We start from the raw sequence: 25,096 nt of genomic DNA on the forward strand, positions 1-25,096 counted from the left end.
AGACTCAGTAGTTGTGGCGCCTGGGCTTAGTTGCCCCAGGGCATGTGGGATCTTCCCGGACCAGGCATTGAACCCAAGTCTCCTGCATTGGCAGGCAGATTCTTTACCACTGAGCCACTGAGGATGCCCTACCCCAGTATCTTTTATATGTTCTGTCATTGTTAAAAATTTATATATGGGTAAAAGCTTACTGTTCCCTTTAACTTTTTATTTTACTTTTCTTTTTACTATTTATGTTGTCATTATCCTGTTTTATCAGGAATGTAAATTGTTATTTTTTTGGACAACCAAGGAATTGTATTTTGGAATGACTGTTTTAAAGTGACTCCTTCGGACCTTAGACACACTCTGACATTGCGATTGCTCAAGATCCTTATAGAACTTAATTTTTGAGTTGTTTGAAAGTTATATAAAGGGTATTCTTGAGTAACCCTTCATCTAAGAATAGTAGATGGAAAATGGAGCAGAGCTTTGTGAATAATTACATTTCGATAGTTAGATAAGATCCTAGGTTCATACATTTATTTGTTGCAATTTAGATATAACTTTTCATTTCTCTAGCTTGGTCTACATTTGCTGACCATCATTTAGATGTGTGGCTTTTTATTTGTGTTTCTAGTAGTTGTGATGACTTTCTGTTAATTAACAGTGATTCATTAATGCTCTTACCAACCATTCCTTTGATACTAAAGGAAACTTTTGTTAGATAATTAGCAGGATGGGATTTAGTATGACCGTGAAGGTGGAACCAGTGACTTTTCATTAGCAAGTGTTTCTGTTAGCTATCCTGAGGGAGATAGAAAGTTCATGTTTATTAAATATCCACTTGATCCTCGGCACTGTATCAGGCAGTTTAAATGTCATCACATCCTCATAAGGACACTGTAGAAGTGTTGTTAACCCCATTTATTGTTGAGAGAATTGAGTCCCAGAAAAATCAAGTCTGACTTCTGATAGATGGTAGAGCCAGGATTAGGACTTAAAGCTTATACTGTTTGTACTTTACTAAGAATGAGTTGTATGAGTATTTATTGTTCAATAAACGTTTGATAACCTACCCAGTTCCAGAGACTACCATAAGCCTGGAGGATGCAGTAAGGAGTAAGGTACAGGTTACTGCAGACACAGCTACCTGAAGCTGGGTCAGACTTCACAGGTTAAGTGCACAGCCCTCCCCAAAACTGCCCTCACTTCAGACACCAGCTGCAAGTTCAGGGGTGCCCAGGCCACCTGCACTTCTGGACCAGCTGGTTACAAGTTGAGAGGTGCCGTAACCCTCTCAGGTTCAGTCATTAACTAGATAACGCACAGAACTCAGGAAAGCACTGTACTTATGATTATAGTTTTATTCTAAATTATAAAAATCAGGACTAGTCAAATGAGACACATAGGGTGAGATCTGGGAGCATCACAGACAAAGCTTCTGTGTCCTTATGTGTGCTTGGTCATTCAGTTGTGTCTGGCTCTTTGTGACCCCATGGGTTGTAGCCTACCAGGCTTCTCTGTCCATGGGATTCTCCAGGCAAGATCACTGGAATGGGTTGCTATTTCCTCCTCAAGGGGATCTTCCCAACTCAGGGACTGAACCCATGTCTCCTACATTGCAGACGGATTCTTTACTATCTGAACGACCAGAGAAGCCCAAGAATACTGGAGTTAGGCAGCCTGTACCTTCTTCAGGGGAAGTTTCCGGCCCGGGAATCTTAACTGGAGTCTCCTGCCTTGCAGGCTGATTCTTTACCAGCTGAGCCATCAGGGAAGCACTCTGTGTCCTTAGGACAGATGTTATCCTCCCAATGTATCAGTGTGTATTAGGATGCTGTCCTGAGTTTTAGGTGTATAGAGTTAATTGGGAATTGTGTTTCCTATGATTGATTGACTCATTGACCACATGGTCAAACTCAGTCTCCACCCCCATTCTGACTCTGGAAGTCAGGTGAATTTCTTGTGGCTTAGAGCTCCAGGACTTTAATCAGTCACTTGGTCTTTCTGTTGTGGGCAGCTCCTATCCTGAGTCACCTCTAGCATAAACTGTGAGCCCACAGTAAATAATAGAGACATTCTTGTCAGTTGGGAAATGCCAAGGTTTTGGAGGCTGTATCACCACACAGTCGATGTGCCCTGAGAGTGACATGTAAACAGACTGTTTACATGTAACAAGTGTTGTAATCAGATTCTGAAAAGAGTGCTATATAATTTCAGAAGTAGCTAATTTTTCATGGTGTCTTTCATTGTCAGTAGAAGAGTGAAGACAAAGTGTGGGGATTAGATAGGACATCCTGGATGGAGAAAAACACAGTTCAGTTCAGTCCTGTTGCTCAGTCATGTCTGACTCTTTGTGACCCCATGGACTGCAGCATGGCAGACTTCCCTGTCCATCACCAATTCCTGGAGCTTATTCAAACTCACGTGCATCGAGTTGGTGATGCCATCCAACCATCTCATCCTGTGTGGTCGCCTTCTCTACCTGCCTTTAATCTTTTCCAGCATCAGGGTCTTTTCAAATGAGTCAGTTCTTTGCATCAGGTGGCCAAAGTATTGCAGTTTCAGCTTCAGCATCAGTCCTTCCAATGAACACCCAGGACTGATTTCTTTTAGGATGAACTGGTTGGATTTCCTTGCAGTCCAAGGGACTCTCAGGAGTCTTCTCCAACACCACAGTTCAAAAGCATCTGTTCTTCTGCACTCAGCTCTCTTGATAGTCCAACTCTCACATCCATACGTGGCTACTGAAAAAACCATAGCTTTGACTAGATGGACCTTTGTTGGCAAAGTAATGTCTCTGCTTTTTAATATGCTATCTAGGTTTGTCATAGCTTTTCTTCCAAGGAGCAGGTGTCTTTTAGCTTCATGGCTGCAGTCACCACCTGCAGTGACTTTGGAGCCCCCCAAAATAGTCTCTCACTGTTTCCCCATCTGTTTGTCATGAAGTGATGGGACCAGATGCCACAATCTTAGTTTTTGAATGTTGAGTTTTAAGCCAACTTTTTCACTCTTCTCTTTCACTTTCATCAAGAGGCTCCTAAGTTGTTCTTCGCTTTTTGCCATAAGGGTGGTGTCATTTGCGTATCTGAGGTTATTGATATTTCTCCTGGCAACCTTGATTCCAGCTTGTGCTTCATCCAGCCCAGCATTTCGCATGATGTACTCTGCATATAAGTTAAATAAGCAGGGTGACAATAATCAGCATTGACGTACTGGTTTCTCGATTTGGGACCAGTCTTTTGTTCCATGTCCAGTTCTAGCTGTTGCTTCTTAACCTGCATACAGATTTCTCAGAAGGCAGGTCAGGTGGTCTGGTATTCCCATCTTTTTAAGAATTTTCCACAATTTGTTGTGATCCACACAGTCAAAGGCTTTGGCCTAATCAATAAAGCAAAAGTAGGTGTTTTTCTGGAACTCTTGCTTTTTCGTTGACCCAATGGATGTTGGCAATTTGAACTCTGGTTCCTCTGCGTTTTTTAAATCCAGCTTGAACCTATGGAAGTTCACGGTTCACGTACTGTCGAAGCCTGGCTTGGAGGATTTTGAGCGTTACTTTGCTAGTGTGTGAGATGAATGCAACTGTGCGGTAGTTTGAGTATTCTTTGGCATTGCTTTTCTTTGGGATTGGAATGAAAACTGACCTTTTCCAGTCCTGTGGCTACTGCTGAGTTTTCCAAATTTGCTGGCCTACTGAGTGCAGCACTTTCACAGCATCATCTTTTAGGATTTGAAATAGTTCAACTGGAATTCCACCTCCACTAGCTTTGTTCATAGTGGCATATACACCCTAAAGAACATTATATTTTGGGACAGTAGTAAGTAGTGATGAGTAGCTTGATCATAGGAAATATGAAGGGATAGGTGGGAGCCCGAGTACTCTATAAATGGTAATCAATAGCATCTCCTGAATGCTCATGTGCCAGGTAGCATTTATATATACATCAAGTCCTTTATATATACATCAAGTCACTGACTCCTCACAGTAACCTTTCAGGTAGGTATTATTGCTATTTTGTAAATGGAGAATTGAGGCACAGAGAGATTCTGCCAGTGGCTCAGAGTTGCTTAACTTGTAAGCAGTGGAATCAGAATATAAGCCTGGTTTTATTGTCCCTTGATCACTGTAACTGGAGAAGGCAATGGCACCCCACTCCAGTACTCTTGCCTGGAAAATCCCATGGATGAAGGAGCCTGGTAGGCTGCAGTCCATGGGGTCGCTAAGAGTCAGGCACGACTAAGCGACTTCACTTTCACTTTTCACTTTCATGCATTGGAGAAGGAAATGGCAACCCACTCCAGTGTTCTTGCCTGGAGAATCCCAGGGACAGAGGAGCCTAGTGGGCTGCCGTCTATGGGGTCGCACAGAGTCGGACACAACTGAAGCGACTTAGAAGCAGCAGCAGCAGGTCACTGTAACATTGCTTTCTTATTACCACACTAAAGAAATTGACTTTATTCTGCAGGCAAGATAGAACTATATATAATTCTCCATTTTATAATATGGAGATGGGTTGGAATGGAGATGCGTTATTTTTTTTATTGTGTGCTGGACGATCATGTGCCGGACACCTTGATTGTAAAATCATTAGTAGTAATAATTTGAGGCCTAGGAATTTGTTATATTCCCGGAGAATGCTGGGGACACTAGAAATTCACAGCCAACTAAATTCTAAGTCAGGTGTTGAGGTGATTCACAGCCACGCTGTAGTTTCTGAAAGTCCTGTCTTACGGGTTCGCTTTTACTCCTATTGGGTCTCAGGTCAAAGGGGGTTCCGTGTTCTACTCTCTGGTTTCCTAGCTCTGTGAAACAGTCCAGTTTCTTAGCCCTTTGAACCTGACCTCCAACTTTGAAATTAGTGAATGCCTGTATGGAGAAATGGTGAGGCCAGTTCCTTTTCTAGTTGACTTCAGTGAGAAGGTTGGTTGGTCCAATTAGGTATGTTATGTGGGAAGTGGGAATCTTCTTTCATTTATTGTTTTTAAAACACTTACAAACAAACAGCCAAGCAAACAAATCTGCTCTTTTCATCTGTTTCAGAGCGTTTAATCATATCTGTTAAAAAGATCTGGGAATATTATTTTTAGCAATGTACTCATGTGATATAATCTTACTACAGTGAAAATTATATATATGTAACTAAAGCTGGTCTTACAAAAATTAATTCTGTTGACAGGCTTCTTTTAAAATCTTTTGTTCCTTCACAAACAGAAGCTAGTAAATGTTATAATAATTGTTAAAACATCAAGAGTTGTTTACTTTTTAATTTGTTTGCTTTTCAAAATGTGTTTACAAAATGAATTACTTGACTATAATATTTCATTTTGTTCTGTCAAATACAATCTGAATGAGGGACTTCAGTACCTGTTGGTACCTAAACAGAAGTTTAACAGTGTCTAAAGGAATCGTATACTTTGAGTAATGTAATTTGTTGTTAGCAACTTTTTTTTTCTTATATGTTTTCTTAGATTTAGAGAGGATAGTATGGTATAAGTAAATGAAGATATGTAATTTTCCCCTGTGAACAAGAATGCTTAAAAAGGGAGAAATACCAGTTATTAATATAGAACTCCTGCTTTTACACAGTTATATTTTTCCCCAACAAACTTCATTTTCTTTTGTGTTTGTTGTCTTTTGGAATAACTATATATTGATGTAATTTGCATGAGTATGCAAAATGCTAAAGAATTATAAAAAGTATATATGTTAAGATAATCTAAAACTAGGTTAGTGAATTGCAGATGTGCAACTTTAACTGGAATATCATTGTAATCACTTAGCTGATCGGATGAAGTGTTCTGTCTAGCTTCATGAGAATTTGCAACCAGTGGGGAAGAGTAACGCTATAAGGTCATTTGTTAGAGAGTACCAAGGTGGTTTTATTTTATCTATCTAATTGAAGTATAGTTGCTTTACAATATTATACTAGTTTCTGGTATGCAACATAGTGATTTGATATTTTTATAGATTATATTCCATTTAAAGTTATTATCAAATATTGGCTATATTCTCTCTGCTGTATGTTATGTCCTTGTATCTTTTTTATGTATACCTAGTACTTTGTACGTCTTAAGCCTCTTCCCCTATCTTGTTCCCTCCACCACCCCTCTCCCCACTGGCAACCATTGGTTTGTTCCCTGTGTCTGTGAGTCCGTTTTGGTTTTGTTTTATTCATTTGTTTGTTTTATTTATTTTTTTTTAATTTCACATGTAAGTGAAAACATACAGCGTTTATTTGTCTTTCTCTGAGTTACTTCACTAAGCAAAATACCCTTCGGGTTCATCCATGTTGTTGCAAATGGCAAAATTTCATTCTCTTTATGGCTAAGTAATATTCCATTGCGTGTGTGTGTGTGTGTGTGTGTGTGTCTGCGCGCGCCACATCTTCTTTATCCATTCATTTCTTGGTAGACACTTAGGTTGCCTCCATATCTTGACTTTGAAATAATGCTGCTAAGAACATTGGAATACATATATCGTTTTGGATTAGTGTTTTCATTTTCTTTAGATATATCCCAGAGTAGAATTGCTGGGTCATACAGTATTCTGTTTTTAATTTTTTGAGAAACTTTTATACTGTTTTCCGTAGTGGCTGCATCAATTTACGTTCCCATGAAGAGTACAAGAGAGTTCCCTTTTCTTCACATCCTCTCTAACTTTTGTTATGTCCTCTTTTTGATGATAGCCATTCTGACAGGTGTGAGGTGATGGTTCATTGTGGTTTTGATTTGCATTTCTCTAATGATTAGTAATGTTTAGCATCTTTTCATGTGCCTGTTGTACATCTGTATGTCTTCTTTGGAAAAATGTCTATGCATGTCTTCGCAATCAGGTAAAAAAAAACTTTTTTAAAAAAATTTGATATTTAGTTCTATGAGCTCTTTCTATATTTAGGGCATTAACCCCTTATCAGACATCATTTGTAAATATCGTCTCCCTTTCAGTAGATTGTCTTTTTGTTTTGCAGATGGTTTCCTTTGCTGTGCAAAAACTTTTAAGTTTGATTGGGTCCCATTTGTTTATTTTTGCTTTTGTCTCCCTTTCCTGAGGGGGCACATCCCCCCAAATAATCCTACAACTATGTCAGAGGGTATCCTGCCTATGTTTTCTTCCAGGAGTAGGTATGGTTTCTGGTCTTATATTTAGGTCTTTAATCCATCTTGAGTTTATTTTTGTATGGTGTGAGGGCATGTTCTAATCTCATTGTTTTGCATATAACCATCCAGTTTTCCCATCTGTACTTGTTGAAGAGACCAGTTTTTCTCCATTGTATATTCTTGCCTCCTTTGACATTGATTAAGTGACCATAAGTGTGTGGGTTTATTTCTGAGCTTTCTATTCTGTTCCATTGATCTTTTTGTCTTTTTTATGCTAAAACTATTCTGTTTTGATTCCTGTATCTTTGTATTATAGCCAGAAGTCATGGAGCAGGATGCCTCCAGCTTTGTTCTTTTTTTTTTTCTATCAAGATTGCTTTGGCTATTCAAGATCTTTTGTGGTTTCATACAAATTTTAGGATTATTTGTTCTAGTTCCATGAACAGTGTCATGGGTGTTTTGCTAAGGATTCCACTGAATCTGTAGATTGCTTTGTGTTCAGTTCAGTTCAGTCATTTAGTCATGTCTGACTCTTTGTGACCCCGTGGACTGCAGCACGCCAGGCTTCTCCGTCCATCACCAACTCCTGGAGTTTGCTCAAACCCATGTCTATTGAGTTGGTGATGCCACCCAACTGTCTCATCCTCTGTCGTCCCCTTCTCCTGCCTTCAATCTTTCCCAGCATCAGGGTCTTTTTCAATGAGTCTGTTCTTCGCATCAGGTGGCCAAAGTATTGGAGGGAGTTTCAGCTTCAGCATCAGTCCTTCCAGTGAATATTCAGGACTGATTTCCTTTAGGATGGACTGGTTGGATCTCCTTGCAGTCCAAGGAACTCTCAAGAGTCTTCTCCACACCACAGTTCAAAAGCATCAGTTCTTCAGCACCCAGTTTTCTTGATGGTCCAACTCTCACATCCATACACGACTATTGAAAAAAACCATAGTTTTGACTAGACTGACCTTTGTTGACAAAGTAATGTCTCTGCTTTTTAATATGCTATCTAGGTTTCTCATAGCTTTTCTTCCAAGGAGCAAGCAAGCGCCTTTTAACTTCATGGCTGCAGTCACCATCTGCAGTGATTTTGGAGCCCAAGAAAATACAGGTAGTATTGCCTTGGGTAGAATGGACATTTTAACCATATTAGTTCTTCCCAGGTGGCTCAGTGGTGAGGAAATCTGCCTTGCAATGCAGTAGATGCAGATTGATATCTGGATCGGAAAGATCCCCTGGAGAAGGAAATGGCAACCTGCTCTAGTATTCTTGCCTGGGAAATGCCATGGACAGGGGGCCTGGCGGGCTACAGTCCATGGGGTTCCAAAGAGTCAGACATGACTTAGCAGCTTAGCAACAACAGTTCTTTCCCAAGGTTTCTTTAAATGAAGGTTTACATAGAACTTGAGTAAAAGATCACCCTATGGTCTTATGAGAGAATGGACAACAGGGCAAAGGGGAGAAATGGGACCTTACAGTCTAGTGTTGAGAAGAGAGAAAGGAGTATGGTGGCCTGAGAGTACATGTTAGTCAGTCAGCAGCAGCAGTAGAGCTCATGGGTGAGAAATAACTGGGAACTCATTTTAGATTTATTCTTCTTGTTGCCCATTGTAATATATAATAGATAGTTAATGAGTGTGAAAAGAATATTTTGAATAAGTCTTATGTGATTAACACTCATACGTACATTAATATACTCAGTGTTCAAATTTGCTCTCTTACAGTGGTTTGATAGTTCCTGAAATACGGGGAAATGAAACTGTGCCTGAAGTTGTTACAACATCTGGCTATGCACTGTTACATTTTTTTAGTGATGCGGCATATAATCTCACTGGTTTCAACATTTTTTACTCGTAAGTGTTTTTTTTTTTAATTCATATTGTAATAATGATTCTTATAATTTGACATAAAAGAGTTTATTATTTGTTTGTATAAATGTCTTATGTACCAGGAATCGGCTAGGGTGTTAAATTCCAAAATATACAGCGTCTCTTCCTGTTACATAAGATTTTTAATAATATGATCCCCCAAATCCTGTCTAAGCTTGTATTAGGATAATTTGTAAGCTTCAAGGCACCATGGTAACAAGTTAGGTTTGGTTGAAAATTAATTACAGAATTAAAAATCGTTGGGAAACGATTAAGTAAAGAAACACACACCGAGTGTAACTTTAAGTCACAAATGTTCAGGATTGCAGAGAGCTGTTATCTGCCCCTCTGTGCTCCAAGGTATTTTATACCTAATCTGAAGAATGAAGAGAGCTACATTTTCATAGTCCTTCTTATTGCAGAAACTGTGCTGAATGCTGTATATACAATAAGATTCTTTAATTCTCTTCACGTCAGTTCTGTCAAGTGAGTATTTTCCCCATTTTACACATGAGAAAATTGAGGCTTAGGAAATAAGGTAAGTGGCTATATACCACTGTCTCTTTAAAATTAGAAAAATAATATTTCTTGAGTGTCTCTTATGTCTAACTCTCTGTGCAAATTTTTTAGAAGTCCAAAGGTGAAGTGAATTAGCCAGAGATTCTTTTGGTTGTTTTCATTAGGAATGACCACAGAAGAATTTGATACATTTTTTTGTTTGTTTGTTTTCTTCAGTTAATGTAGAAAATGATAACCGAGGATTTTTCATGAGGAATAAGACATCCTAAATATCCTTGAATCAGCAATTTATTATAGAGTTTATTTATATCAAGCATGTACACAAGGGAGAATAAATATATAGTAAAATACAATCAGTTAGGGAGCCTTAAAATAAAATCTGATAAACACCTTTTAACTTCCACAACAGTGTTTAGGTGATAGCATGCTATTTAAGTATCATGTGGCAATGGCACCCACTCCAGTACTCTTGCCTGGAAAATCCCATGGATGAAGGAGCCTGGTAGGCTGCAGTCCATGGGGTCGTGAAGAGTCGGACACGACTGAGCAACTTCACTTTGACTTTCACTTTCATGCATTGGAGAAGGAAATGGCAACCCACTCCAGTGTTCTTGCCTGGAGAATCCCAGGGATGGGGGAGCCTGGTGGGCTGCCGTCTATGGGGTCGCACAGAGTTGGACACGACTGAAGCGACTTAGCTTAGCAGCAACCAGGGTATGTTTTGCCTTCTCTTACTGTTTCATGTATTCATGACCTTATTTTTTTCCTATAAAGTGTACTTATATCCTATAAAACATTTGAGTACTTGAATATTTACCAAACATTGTGCTTGGAACTGTATAGATCCTGCAGATGTTGAGTGTGTAGTCTTGGTAGCAGAGTAAATTCATTGAATGGACTGAGGCCAGTTGAAGATATGTATACCTGAATCGCCTTAGGGGTAAAAAAGTACAGAGTAAAGAATTGAAGGCACACTGTAAAATGTGTTAAATGAAACACATGGACACATATAACAGTTATAAATTTAACAAAATACCAGCCCAGATTATTTTTCTAATCATCTTGAATTTGAATATATATGAATTATATTTTACAGAATCAATTCTTGTCCTAACAATTGCTCTGGTCATGGGAAGTGTACAACTAGTGTCTCTGTTTCAAGTCAAGTGTATTGTGAATGTGATAAATACTGGAAGGGTGAAGCTTGTGATATCCCCTACTGTAAAGCCAATTGCGGCAGTCCAGATCATGGTTACTGTGACCTAACAGGAGAAAAGTTGTGTGTCTGCAATGATAGTTGGCAAGGTAAGTGGCTTTTGGAACGTATAGTCACATAGCTAATATATTAATACAAATAATACCTACACTCATTTGCTGTAGTTTGCACACCCAAATCTCATAGATTCATTTTTAGAATTTCAATAATAGTCAATGTCTTAATAATTTGCTTCTTCAAAAGGCTTCCCTGGTGACTCAGATGGTAAAGAATCTACCTGCAATGCAGGAGACCCGGGTTCCATCCCTGGGTGGGGAAGATCCCTTGGTGAAGGGAATGGTTATCCACTCCAGTATTCTTGCCTGGGAAGTCTCATGGACAGAGGAGCCTGGTGGTGTGTAGTCCATGGGGTCGTAAAGAGTTGGACATGATTGAACGACTTTCACTTTTTTCACAAAATCAGTAAAGATTTTGTCTACATGCTATTACAAGAATCAAATAAGTTTATAAATGAAACTCTTTAAATTGTAGATGTATGAGTATTGATTTTCTTTAATTTTTTGATGGGTTCCCAAAGATTTGGTGGCTTGGCTAAAATTAACACCTGGTACATCAAAATTTGATTTATAATGGGTAACATAAATAGCATATTGTAAAAATAGATGCTTATCTTGGAAGGTACTGGACTATATTAAACTTCTTTCTTAGTAAAGACTGACCTCTTGTGGCTATTTTTAAAAGAACATAGAATATTTTAAAAAGTTTTTCAGTTGCTTGTGGCAAAAGCAGTAAGAATTAGGGAAGAATTTCTAAATAATTTTTATCAACATGTATTATTAAATATTAAATTTAGAGTATATTGACAAGTTTTAGCTTTAGGTATTTGGGTATAAAATCATAAATCTTACTATTATATAGGGTCTGTATAAAATATATTTATAGATTGGGCTGGCCAAAGCATTCATTTGGGTTTTTCCCTTGCGATGTTACAGAAGAATCCCAGCGAACTCTTTGGCCAACTCCAGTACTTACCTACCGATAGCTTGCTTTGTGCAACTTATATTTACACATTGAGAATCCTGTGTATTAATCCTGTTGATGGGGGAAATTTGACTCAAGAAATACATAATCTAAAGCTACATGACCATGTGTAGCAGTCGTAGCAGTAGTTCCTATCAGACCCAGGTGAAAAGCAAAGAGAGTGTGCTCCTCATATTTAACTTTCCTCAGACAAATTAAACAAATGTTGCTGAGTGTGCTGAGTAGTTATTTGGAGCAATTATTTTAGGCTTTCCATAAATTATGCCCATCTTTAACACATGTTATTTCATTAAAAAATTAGTTACTCCAACCATATGAAATATCAGTGATTATTGAGTTGCATTTGATTCCCTATTATGATTATGACAGATACAAATTTTTCAGTGTTTTTGATTATAGGATGTATTTTGTTGAGTGGCTATTTTAATAATTCATGGCCTTTCTTCCCTTAAAAAGTGCCTTGAGGTATCTTTTTTTTTTTTTTTTCCATTTCAGTCTTGAGTCTAAAATAATGTCCTTTTCTCTGAAGAGACTAGTAAGTACATCAAGAATATATTTAAGCTAAGGCCTGATAAATAGAAGTATAGCTTATATGCAAGGTTTTTTTTCTAACTTGTCTTCATCTGCTATTAGTCCCCAGCTCATCTCAACAGTCTTAAAAGCAAACGAGAAATATATTTGTAAAATATTCTCTATGAACATCTCTGTCCTTTCTTTGTTCTTTTCCTCCATCTTTAAAATACTTTATTTTCTGGGTGTTTTGTAATATATATCTGGTTGAAAATGTTATCTGTTGTTTTTCTGGCTCTGTTTATTGGCATTTCACATTTTATTATTCTTGTCAGGACTTGACTCTTAAATGTCTAAAAGAAAGTGGAAATGGGGGAACAAATACTGGGTATGTTTACTTTTAAAGCAAAGTGATATTATGGAATAGATGGTAGTAGTCGACAGGTGGAAAAGATAAACCAGCAGGCTTCAGGGTCCAATTCTTAATTTATTACCACAAAACATTCCCTCCCCCAATTCTATGGAGTTGAAAAACAGATTATCAGGTTTTGTATGAAAGATCATTACTTGGACAATGAAAAATCGTCCCCGGTCCTTTCCTATTCCGGCATATCCTGTTCAATTCTGTCATTTAGTCCTCTAATTCTTTATGAATATTCAGTATTCCTTTTCAGTCCAGTCATAGTTCTCAGGTAAGGATTGAAGTTGGATGTTTTCAGCCTTTGAGATTATTGATTAAAAGATAGCATCTTAATGTGTAAGTCAGGTAATTTGTAGTTTTCTATAGTGTTTCTGATTCTTTAAATTTAGTTACAGTTTGTTTGGATTTATTTCGGTTCCTTGCGTGTTCTTTGTCCCTAAATATCTCAAGGCCTTTCTTATTTCTGCACTTCTCCTTCACACCCTCAGCATTCTCAGGGCAGGTCCTGCATTAGATGCTTTCCTAGCACTGTCTTCTTTCAATTTGTAGCATCCACCACAGTTATGCTGGTGTGATTCTTTGATTATCTTTCCTACTGGAATGTAAACTCCATGCAGTTAAGAATAATTATGTTTTGATCATCTTTATATCCTCAGCATCTTCTCTAGTGCCTGTTGTATAGTAGGCACTCAAACTGTTTTCTTTTTTTCCTTAAATGAATGAATTAGAAATGTTTACTTTGCCTGTTTAGTGCTGTGTGGACATTCAGGTACAGATGTTTCAGTAGACTAGTAGTCCGATAAATTATGAAATTTACTTGATAAATAAAACATTTTACATATTGAGGTGAGCATTTGAGTTTGAACAGTCTGGTCAGGTATTTCCTTTCTGTCCTTTGGTTTTAGATTTTAGTATTTGCCATCGGGTGGCAGTATTGACTACCAAAGCACGCACTTAGGACTCCATGGCATTTTTCAAGTTGTAGAAACTTGATGATTTTGTTTGTTTTAGAAAAATAGGAAATCTTTCATCTCAGATCCATGAATATTTTATCATAAATTATTTTTTTCAGGGTTAGTCATGTAACATATTAGGACATAGTTACTTTAGGATAGTGTGTATAAGTACACAGCATAACTTACGTTTTCCTTTAGAAATGTAATAAAGGGAGAAAGAAAAGAGACATTTAAACGACACTAAAATTGACTTTAAGACTTTTTTTGACCTTAGATTAAGATAGAGTTGTCATCAATGGATATGAGGGAGACTTTAGGAGGCAGATCAGTTTGGGTTTGGCATGTTATGTTTGAGATATCTTTTAGACGTCTTAGAGGAGATGTTGAAAGGCAATTGGAGTTTAGTGGAGAGAGGTCTGTACTGTTTGGGGCTGACTGGCTTAAAAATGTTAAATTGGAAATAGTTGATGATACCGAAAACCATGAGTTCAGCTGAGATCATGAAGGAAGGGAGTACAGAGAGAGAATGGAACAAAGGACTGAGTTGTGGGTTACAACAAAATTCACAGACTATTCTGTGCTAGCAGAGGTTTCTTGCTTATAGAAACTTACCTAATGTAGAAAAACTTACAACCACTTATTTTATTGCCTCTGGCTTAGACAGGTAGGATAGGCAGATCTTGTCCTCAATCCCATCTCACTCTGTATTTATCATTTTCAACTAATCAGAACCAGTCTGTAAGGCTTTGTTTCAGGCCTTTCACAACACAAAAACTGTAATTGGAGAGCACTGATCTTTGCTAAAAGAAGGACAGTCCTTTTCATACTGTAATAGCATCATTGACCTAAACTGCGAGAACCACGTATTCTTGGAACAGACTACTGTAGTGATTACCACTCACACAATTCATTGTTTTATAAAATTCAGATATTGTCAGAATAGCTGTGGACATTTAAACTGCACTAAAATTGATAACTGTCCTTTGGAGATTGGTTTTATGGGCCTTGAAAATGTTTAGAATACTTTGGATACAGAACCCAAATCAGATTTTTCTAACGATGTTAGAAGATAAGATGCGTGCAGCAGTGTTATCTCATTTGCCTTTTATTGTAGAGAATTTCAGATGCAGTGCACATATTAGACCACAGGACTATTTCTGGAGTGATTACAGTAAGTTACGTGTACTGCTCTTCACATCTTCCTTCTCAGCATATTTCTTCCTTTCCTATTAGCAATTCAATTTCTTTTTGGGCAATTGCCTTTCACTCATTGTGAGTAATCTTGATGGGATGATAAATCCATATACCTACCTATTTTAAGTGTAACTTTTCAGCCTCTTTTAAAAATTCTTTGAATTTCCCCATATTTTTTCAACAAATTCCCATTTTTCCTTAATTTCCCCAAAACGAGTTTCTGTGGCTTACAATCAAAGAAATCTGATATACGACACTAGAGATACTATTAGAGGACAAGTTGTATTTTCTGTTACTAGATTTATTTAAAATACCAAACGTTCAGTATAGAGTTATTTATAGAAATGCCGCTTAACGAGTTGTGTTGATATAGTTCAAAGTTAGCAATGTTTATTTAATATTTCCTGTTGAGGAACTACAAAAAGAAAATAAATAAAAAATTTGTCCTTAATATGTTTCACCTTAGTAGTAAGATAAATATTTTTTTCATGATGTCATAGATTAAATATGAATTAAATGTATGAGCCAAAACTGTATCAAAAAGAAGTCTAAAACTCTGGAGCATGATTTTTTTTCCTCCCAAACTCTTGTTTGACTGGGTTACTTTTCAGTTTTTTTTCCTGCTTTAAAATGATATAAAGGAACTCTATTCAGACTAATTCTTTTTTTTCTGAGAAATCAAAGCATGCTGTTAAAATGCCAGTCAGTTGTTAGGAGAGATAAAATTTTACTGCTTGATTTTCCATCCTGCATCTTTGTATATAGCACTTACAGTTTTTCTAGTAACATCAGCAGTTAGTATATAAATCTATTCATAAAGTTAGGGGACCTTCCAGGAATTTCTGTTTCACTCAGTTGAAGACTTTAAATTTATATCATTCTTTATGGAAGAAAAAGTATTTTATAAGATTTGTCTAAAGCAAGTAAAATTTTTGTACTGATTTCCATTATCATATCAGAGATAGATTCCATTAGAAAAACTTTTCCAGTGCAAAAGAGAGAAGGAAGGAAGAATGTAATTCAGTAATTCTGGAATTGCTTTGGAAAAACTTTCAAAACTTTGTAGTACTTTATTCTGGGTTTTGTCATTTGCAATTATTTCTTAATTGGATTTACCTGTGATTATAGAAATGTTTTAGTTATAATTTTATTGTTTTCTTTTGGCATGTATATTTATAATACCTAATAATGCTAGGCTTCATTAGCATATTTTGCCTGTAGACTTAATTATACTTAGTTTTCTTGTATATTGAAATGAGAGAATAAACTTCATAATAGTAATATGCTTACTATTATGAAGCTTTCATAGTAGTATTCAATATTAAGTACAGTTTCATTCAGTCTTACTTTATTTACACAGGAGTCTATGTTCTTCAGGTATAATCTCCATGATTAAAATGAAGTTTAGAAAAGTTAAATAATTTTTCCAAGATTTCATGGCTGATAAGTGGGAAAGTGAGGTTTGACTTTGTTTTAATCTTTTGTGATCCTAAGGACATTTTCATTCATCCATTCAATAAGTGAATACTGAGGCCAGTCATGTAGGAGTCGTAGACGATCTTTAGGATTTTTATTTTTAGCGTGATAGCAAATCAATTGAAAGATTTTGAGGGAATTGATAAGAGTAGATTTATGTTTTTAATCATTCTGGTTGCATTATGGAGAGTTGAATGTGATAGGTAGAGAAGAAGAATAGAAATAAGAAGACCAGTTTGGAGACTATTTCAGTAATTGGGGTGAGATGGATGGTGGCTTGGACAAGGATGTTAGTTGTAAAGGAAAGGATCTGTGTGAAGAGACTGGTAGAGATGATTGAATTTAAAAATGTTTATAATTGGTAAAGTTCAGACACTGAGACACCAACCAATCAACAGGATCCTGGATAAGCCATGCTGTGTAAGGTAATTACCCCTTTAGTGGTCTTTTGTGAAGAGTCTGGATTATTGCAGAGGGGCCAGAGTAACTTGGAAGGGGAAGACCTGGTAACCTGCACCATCTACTTAATCAGTGAAGTATTTCTATATTTTAACAGTTGGGAAGGCTGCATTCCTACATACCTAATGAATGTCAGTCCAGGATTTGTTGGATATGGATATGGGAGAAAAAGAGAACTCAATAGCTCTAAGATCTTTGTCCTGAACAACTGGGTGAATGAGAGTACTGTTTACTGAGATGGTAAACACAGGTGAAGGAACAGATTTGGGAGGGGGGCAGCAAGGTTTTAGGTTTGGACATATTAAGTTTGAGATGATTATGAGACATCCCAGTGGAAATGTCATGTCATTTCAGTTCAGCTCAGTCATTCAGTCATGTCCGACTCTTTGCGACCCCATGGACTGCTTTCCTGTCCATCATCAACTCCCAGAGCCTACTCAAACTCATGTCCATCTCATCAGTGATGCCATCCAACCATCTCATCCTCTGTCATCCCTTTCTCCTCCTGCCTTCAATCTTTCCCAGCATCAGGGTTTTTTCCAGTGAGTTGGTTCTTTGCATCAGGTGGTCAAAGTATTGGAGTTTCAGCTTCAGCATCAGTCCTTCTAATGCATATTCAGGACTGATTCCTTTAGGATGAACTGGTTGGATCTCCTTGTAGTTTAAGGGGACTCTCAAGAGTCTTCTCCAACACCCCAGTTCAATAGCATCAATTCTTTGGCGCTCAGCTTTCTTTATAGCCCAACTCTCACATCCATTCTTGACTACTGGAAAAACCTTAGCTTTGACTAGACCGACCTTTGTTGGTAAAGTAATGTCTCTGCTTTTTAATATGCTGTCTAGGTTGGTCATAGCTTTTCTTCCAAGGAGCAAGAGTCTTTTAATTTCATGGCTGCAGTCACCATCTGCAGTGATTTTGGAGCCCTCAAAATAAAGTCTGTCACTGTTGCCGTTGTTTCCCCATCTGTTTGCTATGAAGTGATGGGACTGCATTCCATGATCTTAGTTTTCTGAATGATGAGTTTTAAGCCAACGTTTTCACTCTCCTCTTTCACTTTCATCAAGAGGCTCTTTAGTTCTTCTTTGCTTTCTGCCATAAGGGTGGTGTCATCTGCTTATCCAAGGTAATTAATATTTCTCCCAGCAATCTTGATTCCAGCTTGTGCTTCATCCAGCCTGGCATTTCGCATGATGTACTCTGCATATAAGTTAAATAAGCAGGGTGACAATATATGTAGGTAGTTTAATTTTGAGTCTAGAATTCAAGAGAGATTGTAAGGATGGAGATATAAATTTGAGAGGGATCAGAGTATAATTCTACTTTGGGTTATAGAATAGCCTCAAAAATTTGTCTCTCAGTGGCACCCCACTCCAGTACTCTTGCCTGGAAAATCCCCATGGACGGAGGAGCCTGGTGGGCTGCAGTCCATGGGGTCGCTAAGAGTCGGACACGACTGAGCGACTTCACTTTCACTTTTCACTTTTATGCATTGGAGGAGGAAATGGCAACCCACTCCAGTGTTCTTGCCTGGAGAATCCCAGGGACGGGGGAGCCTGGTGGGCTGCCGTCTATGGGGTCGCACAGAGTTGGACATGACTGAAGCGACTTAGCAGCAGCAGCAGCAGCCTGTCACTAGTGCCAAAAGTTACATCATTAGAAATTCATTTGTGCTCTTGGATTAACCCGTGGAAAAGGTAAATATTTATGAAACACACTGTAACTTGAACTAGTTTAGTACATCTTTTTCAAGAGAGCTGTAATCTACTTACCTTGAGGAGATTCCCATATTGATTGATGAAAGTTATACAGGGAGAATTATGCAGAGATGTTCCATAAGTGTCCAGATAATAAAGTGATGGATTTTTCATGGATGTATTTTTATGAAATGGGAGTCTTGGATGGGCTTAGATGATATTTAATGGGTGGTGGAGCCTTTGTGTGTATAATGCATTCTTTATAGTTATTTGTGTTTTAAACTAACATTCAGTATATAAATTTACTCTTTTAATCATTTTAGTTGTAGAGTACAGAAAACTACGAATTAAGACATCTAATTTTCCTTAAAATTTTAAGTCATATTCATATATCTTTCATTCTGTATATAAGTGTATTAATTTAGAGTAAAATAATGACAATCTGTAGAGTTTGGCTGTTGACCATTCCTTCTAATCACTGCTAGAAGTTACAGAAAATATGCTAGTAACAAAGACAGGAAAAAGTTGCTGTTTTGCATAGAAAAGTAGATATTTCAGATTGCACAGTAAAGTTTTTGAAATCTCTAAAGTCTAATTTCTTGTACTAAATAACAATATTTATCTTAAGTTAAATCAAAAATTTAGTTATTAACATTCAGTCAGTTCATTTATTAGCATTAGTTTCCTACAATTGCTGTAACAAATTACCACAAGCTTGTTGTCTTAACGGGGGCTTCCCTGATAGCTCAGTTGGTAAAGAATTCCCCTGCAATGCAGGAGACCCCGGCTCGATTCCTGCGTCGGGAAGATCCCCTGGAGAAGGGATTGGCTACCCACTCCAGTGTTTTTGGGCTTCCCTTGTGGCTCAGCTGGTAAAGAATCTGCCTGCAATGCGGGAGACCTGGGTTTGATCCCTGGGTTGGGAAAATACTCTGGAGAAGGGAAAGGCTACCCACTCCGGTATTCTGGCCTGGAGAATTCCATGGACAGTCCATGGAATCGCAAAGAGTCGGACATGAGTGAGGAACTTTCACTTTCACTTTGGTGTCTTAACACATACTTAAAGGTCTGAATCGGTTTCACTGAGCCAAAATCAAGGTGTTGGCAGGGCCACACTCCTTCTGAAGTCTCTTAAGAAAGAATCTGCATCCTTGACTTTTCTAGCAGTAGAGTTGCAATGCCTGCTTTCCTTGGCTTTTTCCCCTTCTTCCATCTCCGAAGCATGGAGCACAGCATCTTGCTTCAGTGGTCCTGGTGATTTCTCCTTCTGTAGTCAAATCTCTCTTAGAAAGGCATGTGTGATTACATGAAGAGCCCACTTGGTTTGTCCAAGATAACTCCCCAGCTCAAGATCTTTAACTTAATTATGTTTACAGAGTCCCTTTTGCCAGATAAGGTAAGAGTCATAGATTCTAGTGATTAGAACCTGCTTTATCTTTGGGGCTCATTATTTAGCCTACCACAAGGTTGCTCTGAACTGTTTTGTTTTAGTGTGGACTTCATACATGATTATTGATTTGAATATCTTAAGAAGTTTACATGCCAGTATTCTCTATCAACCTCTGCCAGGCAAAACTATATTATTTGACTGTTTCCAACTCTGTGCCTTTAGGCAGCAGACTTGTTTTTAACTTTTTATTTAGAAAGAGTTTCAAATTTATAGAAAAATTGCAAGAACAGGGATTGTACAAAGAATATACAAATGCTCTTTACCCAGATTAACCTATTAACATTTTATAATTTTGGTTTATTATTCTTGACTTAAATCTACATTTTTCTTTTAAAGAAAACAGCATTTAGTATTCAGAGCAGTAGGTATACCACTTATGTATAATGCCCATATGATCTTATTTCTTTTCAGTTAAATTAGAGGTTGGCAAATTTTTCTGTAACAACATATAGGAAGTATTTTTGGCTTTGTGAATTGTATGGTCTCTCTTGAAACTGCTCAACTCTGCCGAGTATGGCAAACGCAGCCTTCAGTAATACTTAACTGAGTGAGCATACTGTGTTCTTACAAAACTTCATTTACAAAAACATGTACTGGGTTGGATTTTGCTCATGGACTGTTTTTTGCCAACCTGAGTTAAAAGAGGTCTCAGTGGTTTAGAATTGTAATTTTAACTTAAAAAAAAATGAACATGTTCCTTTAATTTCTTTGGTTACTAAGGTGTAGTTCACTGACTTTTCACTTAGAAATGATAAAATTTTCTGTATCTGATTTAAAAGATTTTTTTGTTATCAAAGAGGTGATCTATCTAATTTTTACCTGAAAAATACAGACTCATAGAATGTAAACCTTGAAAAGGACTTTGAAGATGAATGAATGAATGCATGGGTGAGTGAATAAATAAGCAAATAAAAACTGTAAAGGTTAATATTTCTGAAATTAGGGTCTGTTGGGATGTTTTAACATTTTGTGATTCAGTGATGATCTAAAACTTTTTTGATAAGAAATCATTACTTTCATAATTGTGTAAAAATGCTGCTTGATTGCAGTGCCAGCATTTGTGTTGGCTGTTGAGTTAGGACCAAATAGTATTCTTATTATAGGCTAAAAAAAATAATAAAATGTACTGATACTTTTGTGGTACGTGGAGGTCAAATGATGTTAGGGTCTATTTTATAAATTAGAAAGGTTTGTAAATGGTAGATGAAAGAAAAGTGCCGTGAGAATTATTTTGTCAAAATAATACAGGTATCTTAAAGTTGTGTAAAAAAGGTGCTATAGCATTAATATCATTTCCAACAGGAGTCTAATGAATTATTTGAGCAGAACAACATCATCCATCATGTTAAGCAAATATTAATTTTACTGATTTTATAAGCTTTTTTATGAACATAATTTATAAGCTTATGTTAGTTTTATATTTATAAAAGAACTTTGAACATAATATATTTCTATTAGTTTCATTAGAGTTAAAATAGTTTATGAGCCCTTAAATTTGATGAAAATAAATATATTTCCATTAGGAGCATTCCTTCCAAGTTTGAGAAACACTGATCTAGCCTAGTTGGCTACATTTTACAGATGATGAACCAAGACTCATGAGCAACGTAGTGAATGTGGATAGGAAAAGACAGTGTTTTCAACTTGTAGTATTTAAGTTATCCTCTACTCATTAATAGTTTTTTTAAATTATGCATAATAATTTTTTCAGTTTATGAACAGTAAGCCTCTCTACCAATGCCAATTTTGGTTGTTCAGTAAGAATGCTGCTAAGAAAAAAATGTAATTTTTATTTTTGTGTTTCTTTAATACAGTTGTAAACAGAAAGTGCCACAATTTACAAATGCTTTAATTTCCACTCTTCTTTAAAAAAACTTAAATATTTATAATAACCCTTAGGAGGTATTTCTGTTTCATAGATGAAGGCTTGACGGTGGCGGAGGTAAACAGACTTACCCAAGGTCACACTTTTAGTGACTGAACTGGGGTTTGAGTACATTGTTTTCCATTTTCCTTTCTAATATTCAAGTAGAATATTAGCATACTAAAATAAATCTGAAATTTATATTATTTAAAGGATTCTTTCAAATTGTGATATGTATTTGAACATATTCAAGCCTAATTTGAGTATATGATTTTTTTTTCCTCCTGTAAGCATTACATTTGCTATTAAGAGTTTTTCCTGTAAGTTATATTTCAGACTATTTATTGTGTACAGTATATTTATTAATATGATGAGCATTGAATTCTTAAATTCCCTTAACCCATATATTCTGTTTCTGTAGTCTAAGGTCTTTGTTTAATGCACTGCATTGTTTGATTTTTCTTTTACATAGGTCCTGATTGTTCTTTGAACGTTCCTTCTACCGAGTCTTACTGGATTCTGCCAAATGTTAAACCCTTCAGTCCTTCCGTAGGTCGGGCTTCCCATAAAGCTGTTTTACATGGGAAATTTATGTGGGTGATTGGTGGATATACTTTTAACTACAGTTCTTTTCAAATGGTCTTGAAGTAAGTTTTTTTCCCATATTTTTACAATCTATTTTTTAAGCTGGGTATTTTTGGATAATGAAGACTATCCTAAATGTCTTATTGCTATGCTGATTCATGAATGGTTGTCTTTGTAATAGTATCTGTTTTCCACATGGGACTGATTTGAGAATGTATAAACTCAGTATATCCAAAAGTTATTTGTCACTCTGCATATATGTTTGTTCTTTGTAGACATTTCTTTAACTTTCTACAGTGCTTTTATTAAATTCTGAATAAGAAAGTATTAGCTTTAAATAAGGCCAGGCCAGGCCTTTGTGAATCCTGGTCACCTTTTATTTTTTCAGAATGAAGTATAATTACTTATATAAAAATAATTTCAGTTTTTTTCCCCCTCAAATTTTAATTTACCTAAACTTTTACTCTGCATTTACTTTGCAAACTTTTATTGGTAGAACGGTACCAGTGTTGTAAAATAGTTTATTGATTTACTGTGGACTTAATGGAGATTGTCCTTTGCATGATTGGATGATAAGGAGAGTTGCATGAATGCCAGCTTTATCTGATTTTTTTCAGCTGTTGACTGTATTTTATAAACTACTCAATAACAAAATGAAAGAGGAAATAAAAATAATTTGATTATCAGTGCTGTTTTCAGGGGTCACATTCATAATATGTAATAACTGGTTTAACTTGGGCATCAAGCAGTCAGAAATGACCTTGGACGGTGTACCATATGGTGTATGCCCCAAAAGGGTTGCTGTATTTAGCAGATAAATATACAGGACACCCAGTTAAATTTGAATTTCAGATCAACAGTGAATACTTTTTTAGTATGAGTAGGCCTTTTGTAATTTTATTTTTCAGTTTTGTCTTGAATGTTGCATGGGTCATACTTACACCAAAAAATTTGTGGTTTATTTGAAATTCAGATTTAGCTGGGCATTCTGTATCTATAAACCCTAATTTCTGAATATATTGGCCCTATTAATTTGGGGGATTAAAAAATTCTGTATATAAGAGGAGATTGCTTTAAAACTATGATTGAGTATGACTGGAATTACAGTGTAAAATAAATTCTGGAGCGAGGGAGGAAGAATTTTGAGTAAACATTGTAATAAACGAAGGATAACAATATCCTTCAATATCCTGTAACAATAAATGAAAGATAAAATATAGTAGAAAGAACTGAAAGAGAATTGGTAGGATTATTAAGATATGCAAAGAACTTGAGGAACTGAGATTTAAATGTGGAAAAGAAAAGGAAATTAGCTATGATTCATGAAAACAAAAAGTTTGTGAAAATAGAGTGGAAGTTTGGATTAAATTATAGCATTTGCAAAGTAGGGTTGTGAAGACAGTATAGTTGTCAAGGAAACTTGGACATCTTAAAAGTTTGTATTCTGTACAGGTTAAATAGCACATTTTAAATTAAGTGATGAAGTTTACTGATATTCTCCTAAACATAGATTTTCTATTTGAACCAGATAGTTTATTTTTTTTGTTTGAAACCTGTTTCTTTTGGTTACAGTGTTTATTTAGTTTTGTGGTAAACTAGAGGTATAAGATTAGAAGTAACTTTGTTGCTGTTTTCACAGGTTAGAGAATGTTTTTTCATTATTCTGAAGGCGGTTTAGTTGTAGGTAAGGATGTTTAAAAAGCTTTTTAGAAGTGATGGTGTCAGTAATAAGTTGATTAATCTTCTATAATATAATTTAATTGAGGTGTACATGTTACATTTAAGACAAATTATTCAGTAAATGATATAAGAGTTTTGTATTAGTGTCTATTAGTATTTTACAGAATATTTATTCATTGACATTAGTGAAAATTAACTTGTAATCATGGGCATAGCAAATCGTTTTGAACGCATTATGTGCTTAGTTCTTGTGATATAGAACATCTCAGGTGGCTCAGTGGTAAAGAATCCATGTGCAATTCAGGAGATGTGGGTTCAATCCCTGGGTCATGAGGATTCCCTAGAGAAGGAAATGGCAGTTTACTCCAGTATTTTTGTCTGGGAAATCCCATGGACAGAGGAGCCTTATAGGCTATAGTCCACAGGGTTGCAAAGTTGTCAAACATAACTTAGTGACTGAACAATAACAGCTTGGGATATATCAGTGGATATGATGAATAGCCTATCTTTATGAAGTTAGTGAGGAAAGATAGACAATTAGATGAAAAAAGTAACTACCGTGATAACAAGTATACAGGACTTCCCAAGTGGCTCAGTCGTAAAGAATCTGCCTGGCAAGCAGGAGACTCGGGTTTGATCTCTGGGTCAGGAAAATCCCCTGGAGAAGGGCATGGCAACTCATTCCAGTATTCTTGCCTGGGAAATCCCATGAACAGAGGAGCCTAGCGGGCTACAGTCCATGGGGTTGCAAAGAGTTGGACATGACATACCCACTGAACAACAGCAACAAAATGAATTATGTATATGCACATATATACACAGATAGATATAGATAGATAGCAAAATAGCAGCGGTAAGCAAATTAGGACTGCTGAAGAGGAGGGAGTTGCAGTTATAAACGCAGTGGTTAAAGTGGCTTCATGGGAAAGATGAGAACTGAGCAGACTTGAAGGAGGTCAGACATGGGTGGTGCAGTTATCTGGAGGCAGAGAAAAGAGCCAGACAAAAGCCTTAAGGTGGATGCTGCTTGGAGATTTCAAGATGCAACAAACAGGCCCATATGACTTTAAAAGTGTAGACGAGCTCACTAT

At 36.6% G+C, this 25,096-nt stretch overlaps 1 protein-coding gene across 1 annotated transcript in view; it reads left to right on the forward strand.

Annotated features, from left to right (window-relative positions):
- ATRNL1 (attractin like 1) overlaps positions 1–25,096 on the forward strand; it is an 802,696-nt gene that overhangs the window by 39,415 nt on the left and 738,185 nt on the right. Inside the window, exons 4-6 of the mRNA XM_055559801.1 lie at positions 8,796–8,924; positions 10,555–10,763; positions 22,213–22,387. Of these exons, the coding sequence (XP_055415776.1) occupies positions 8,796–8,924; positions 10,555–10,763; positions 22,213–22,387 (513 nt within the window). The remainder of the gene's footprint in view (positions 1–8,795; positions 8,925–10,554; positions 10,764–22,212; positions 22,388–25,096) is intronic.

This window comes from Bubalus kerabau, chromosome 22 (assembly GCF_029407905.1).
Source record: "Bubalus kerabau isolate K-KA32 ecotype Philippines breed swamp buffalo chromosome 22, PCC_UOA_SB_1v2, whole genome shotgun sequence".
In the NCBI taxonomy this organism is placed as follows: Eukaryota; Metazoa; Chordata; class Mammalia; order Artiodactyla; family Bovidae; genus Bubalus; species Bubalus kerabau.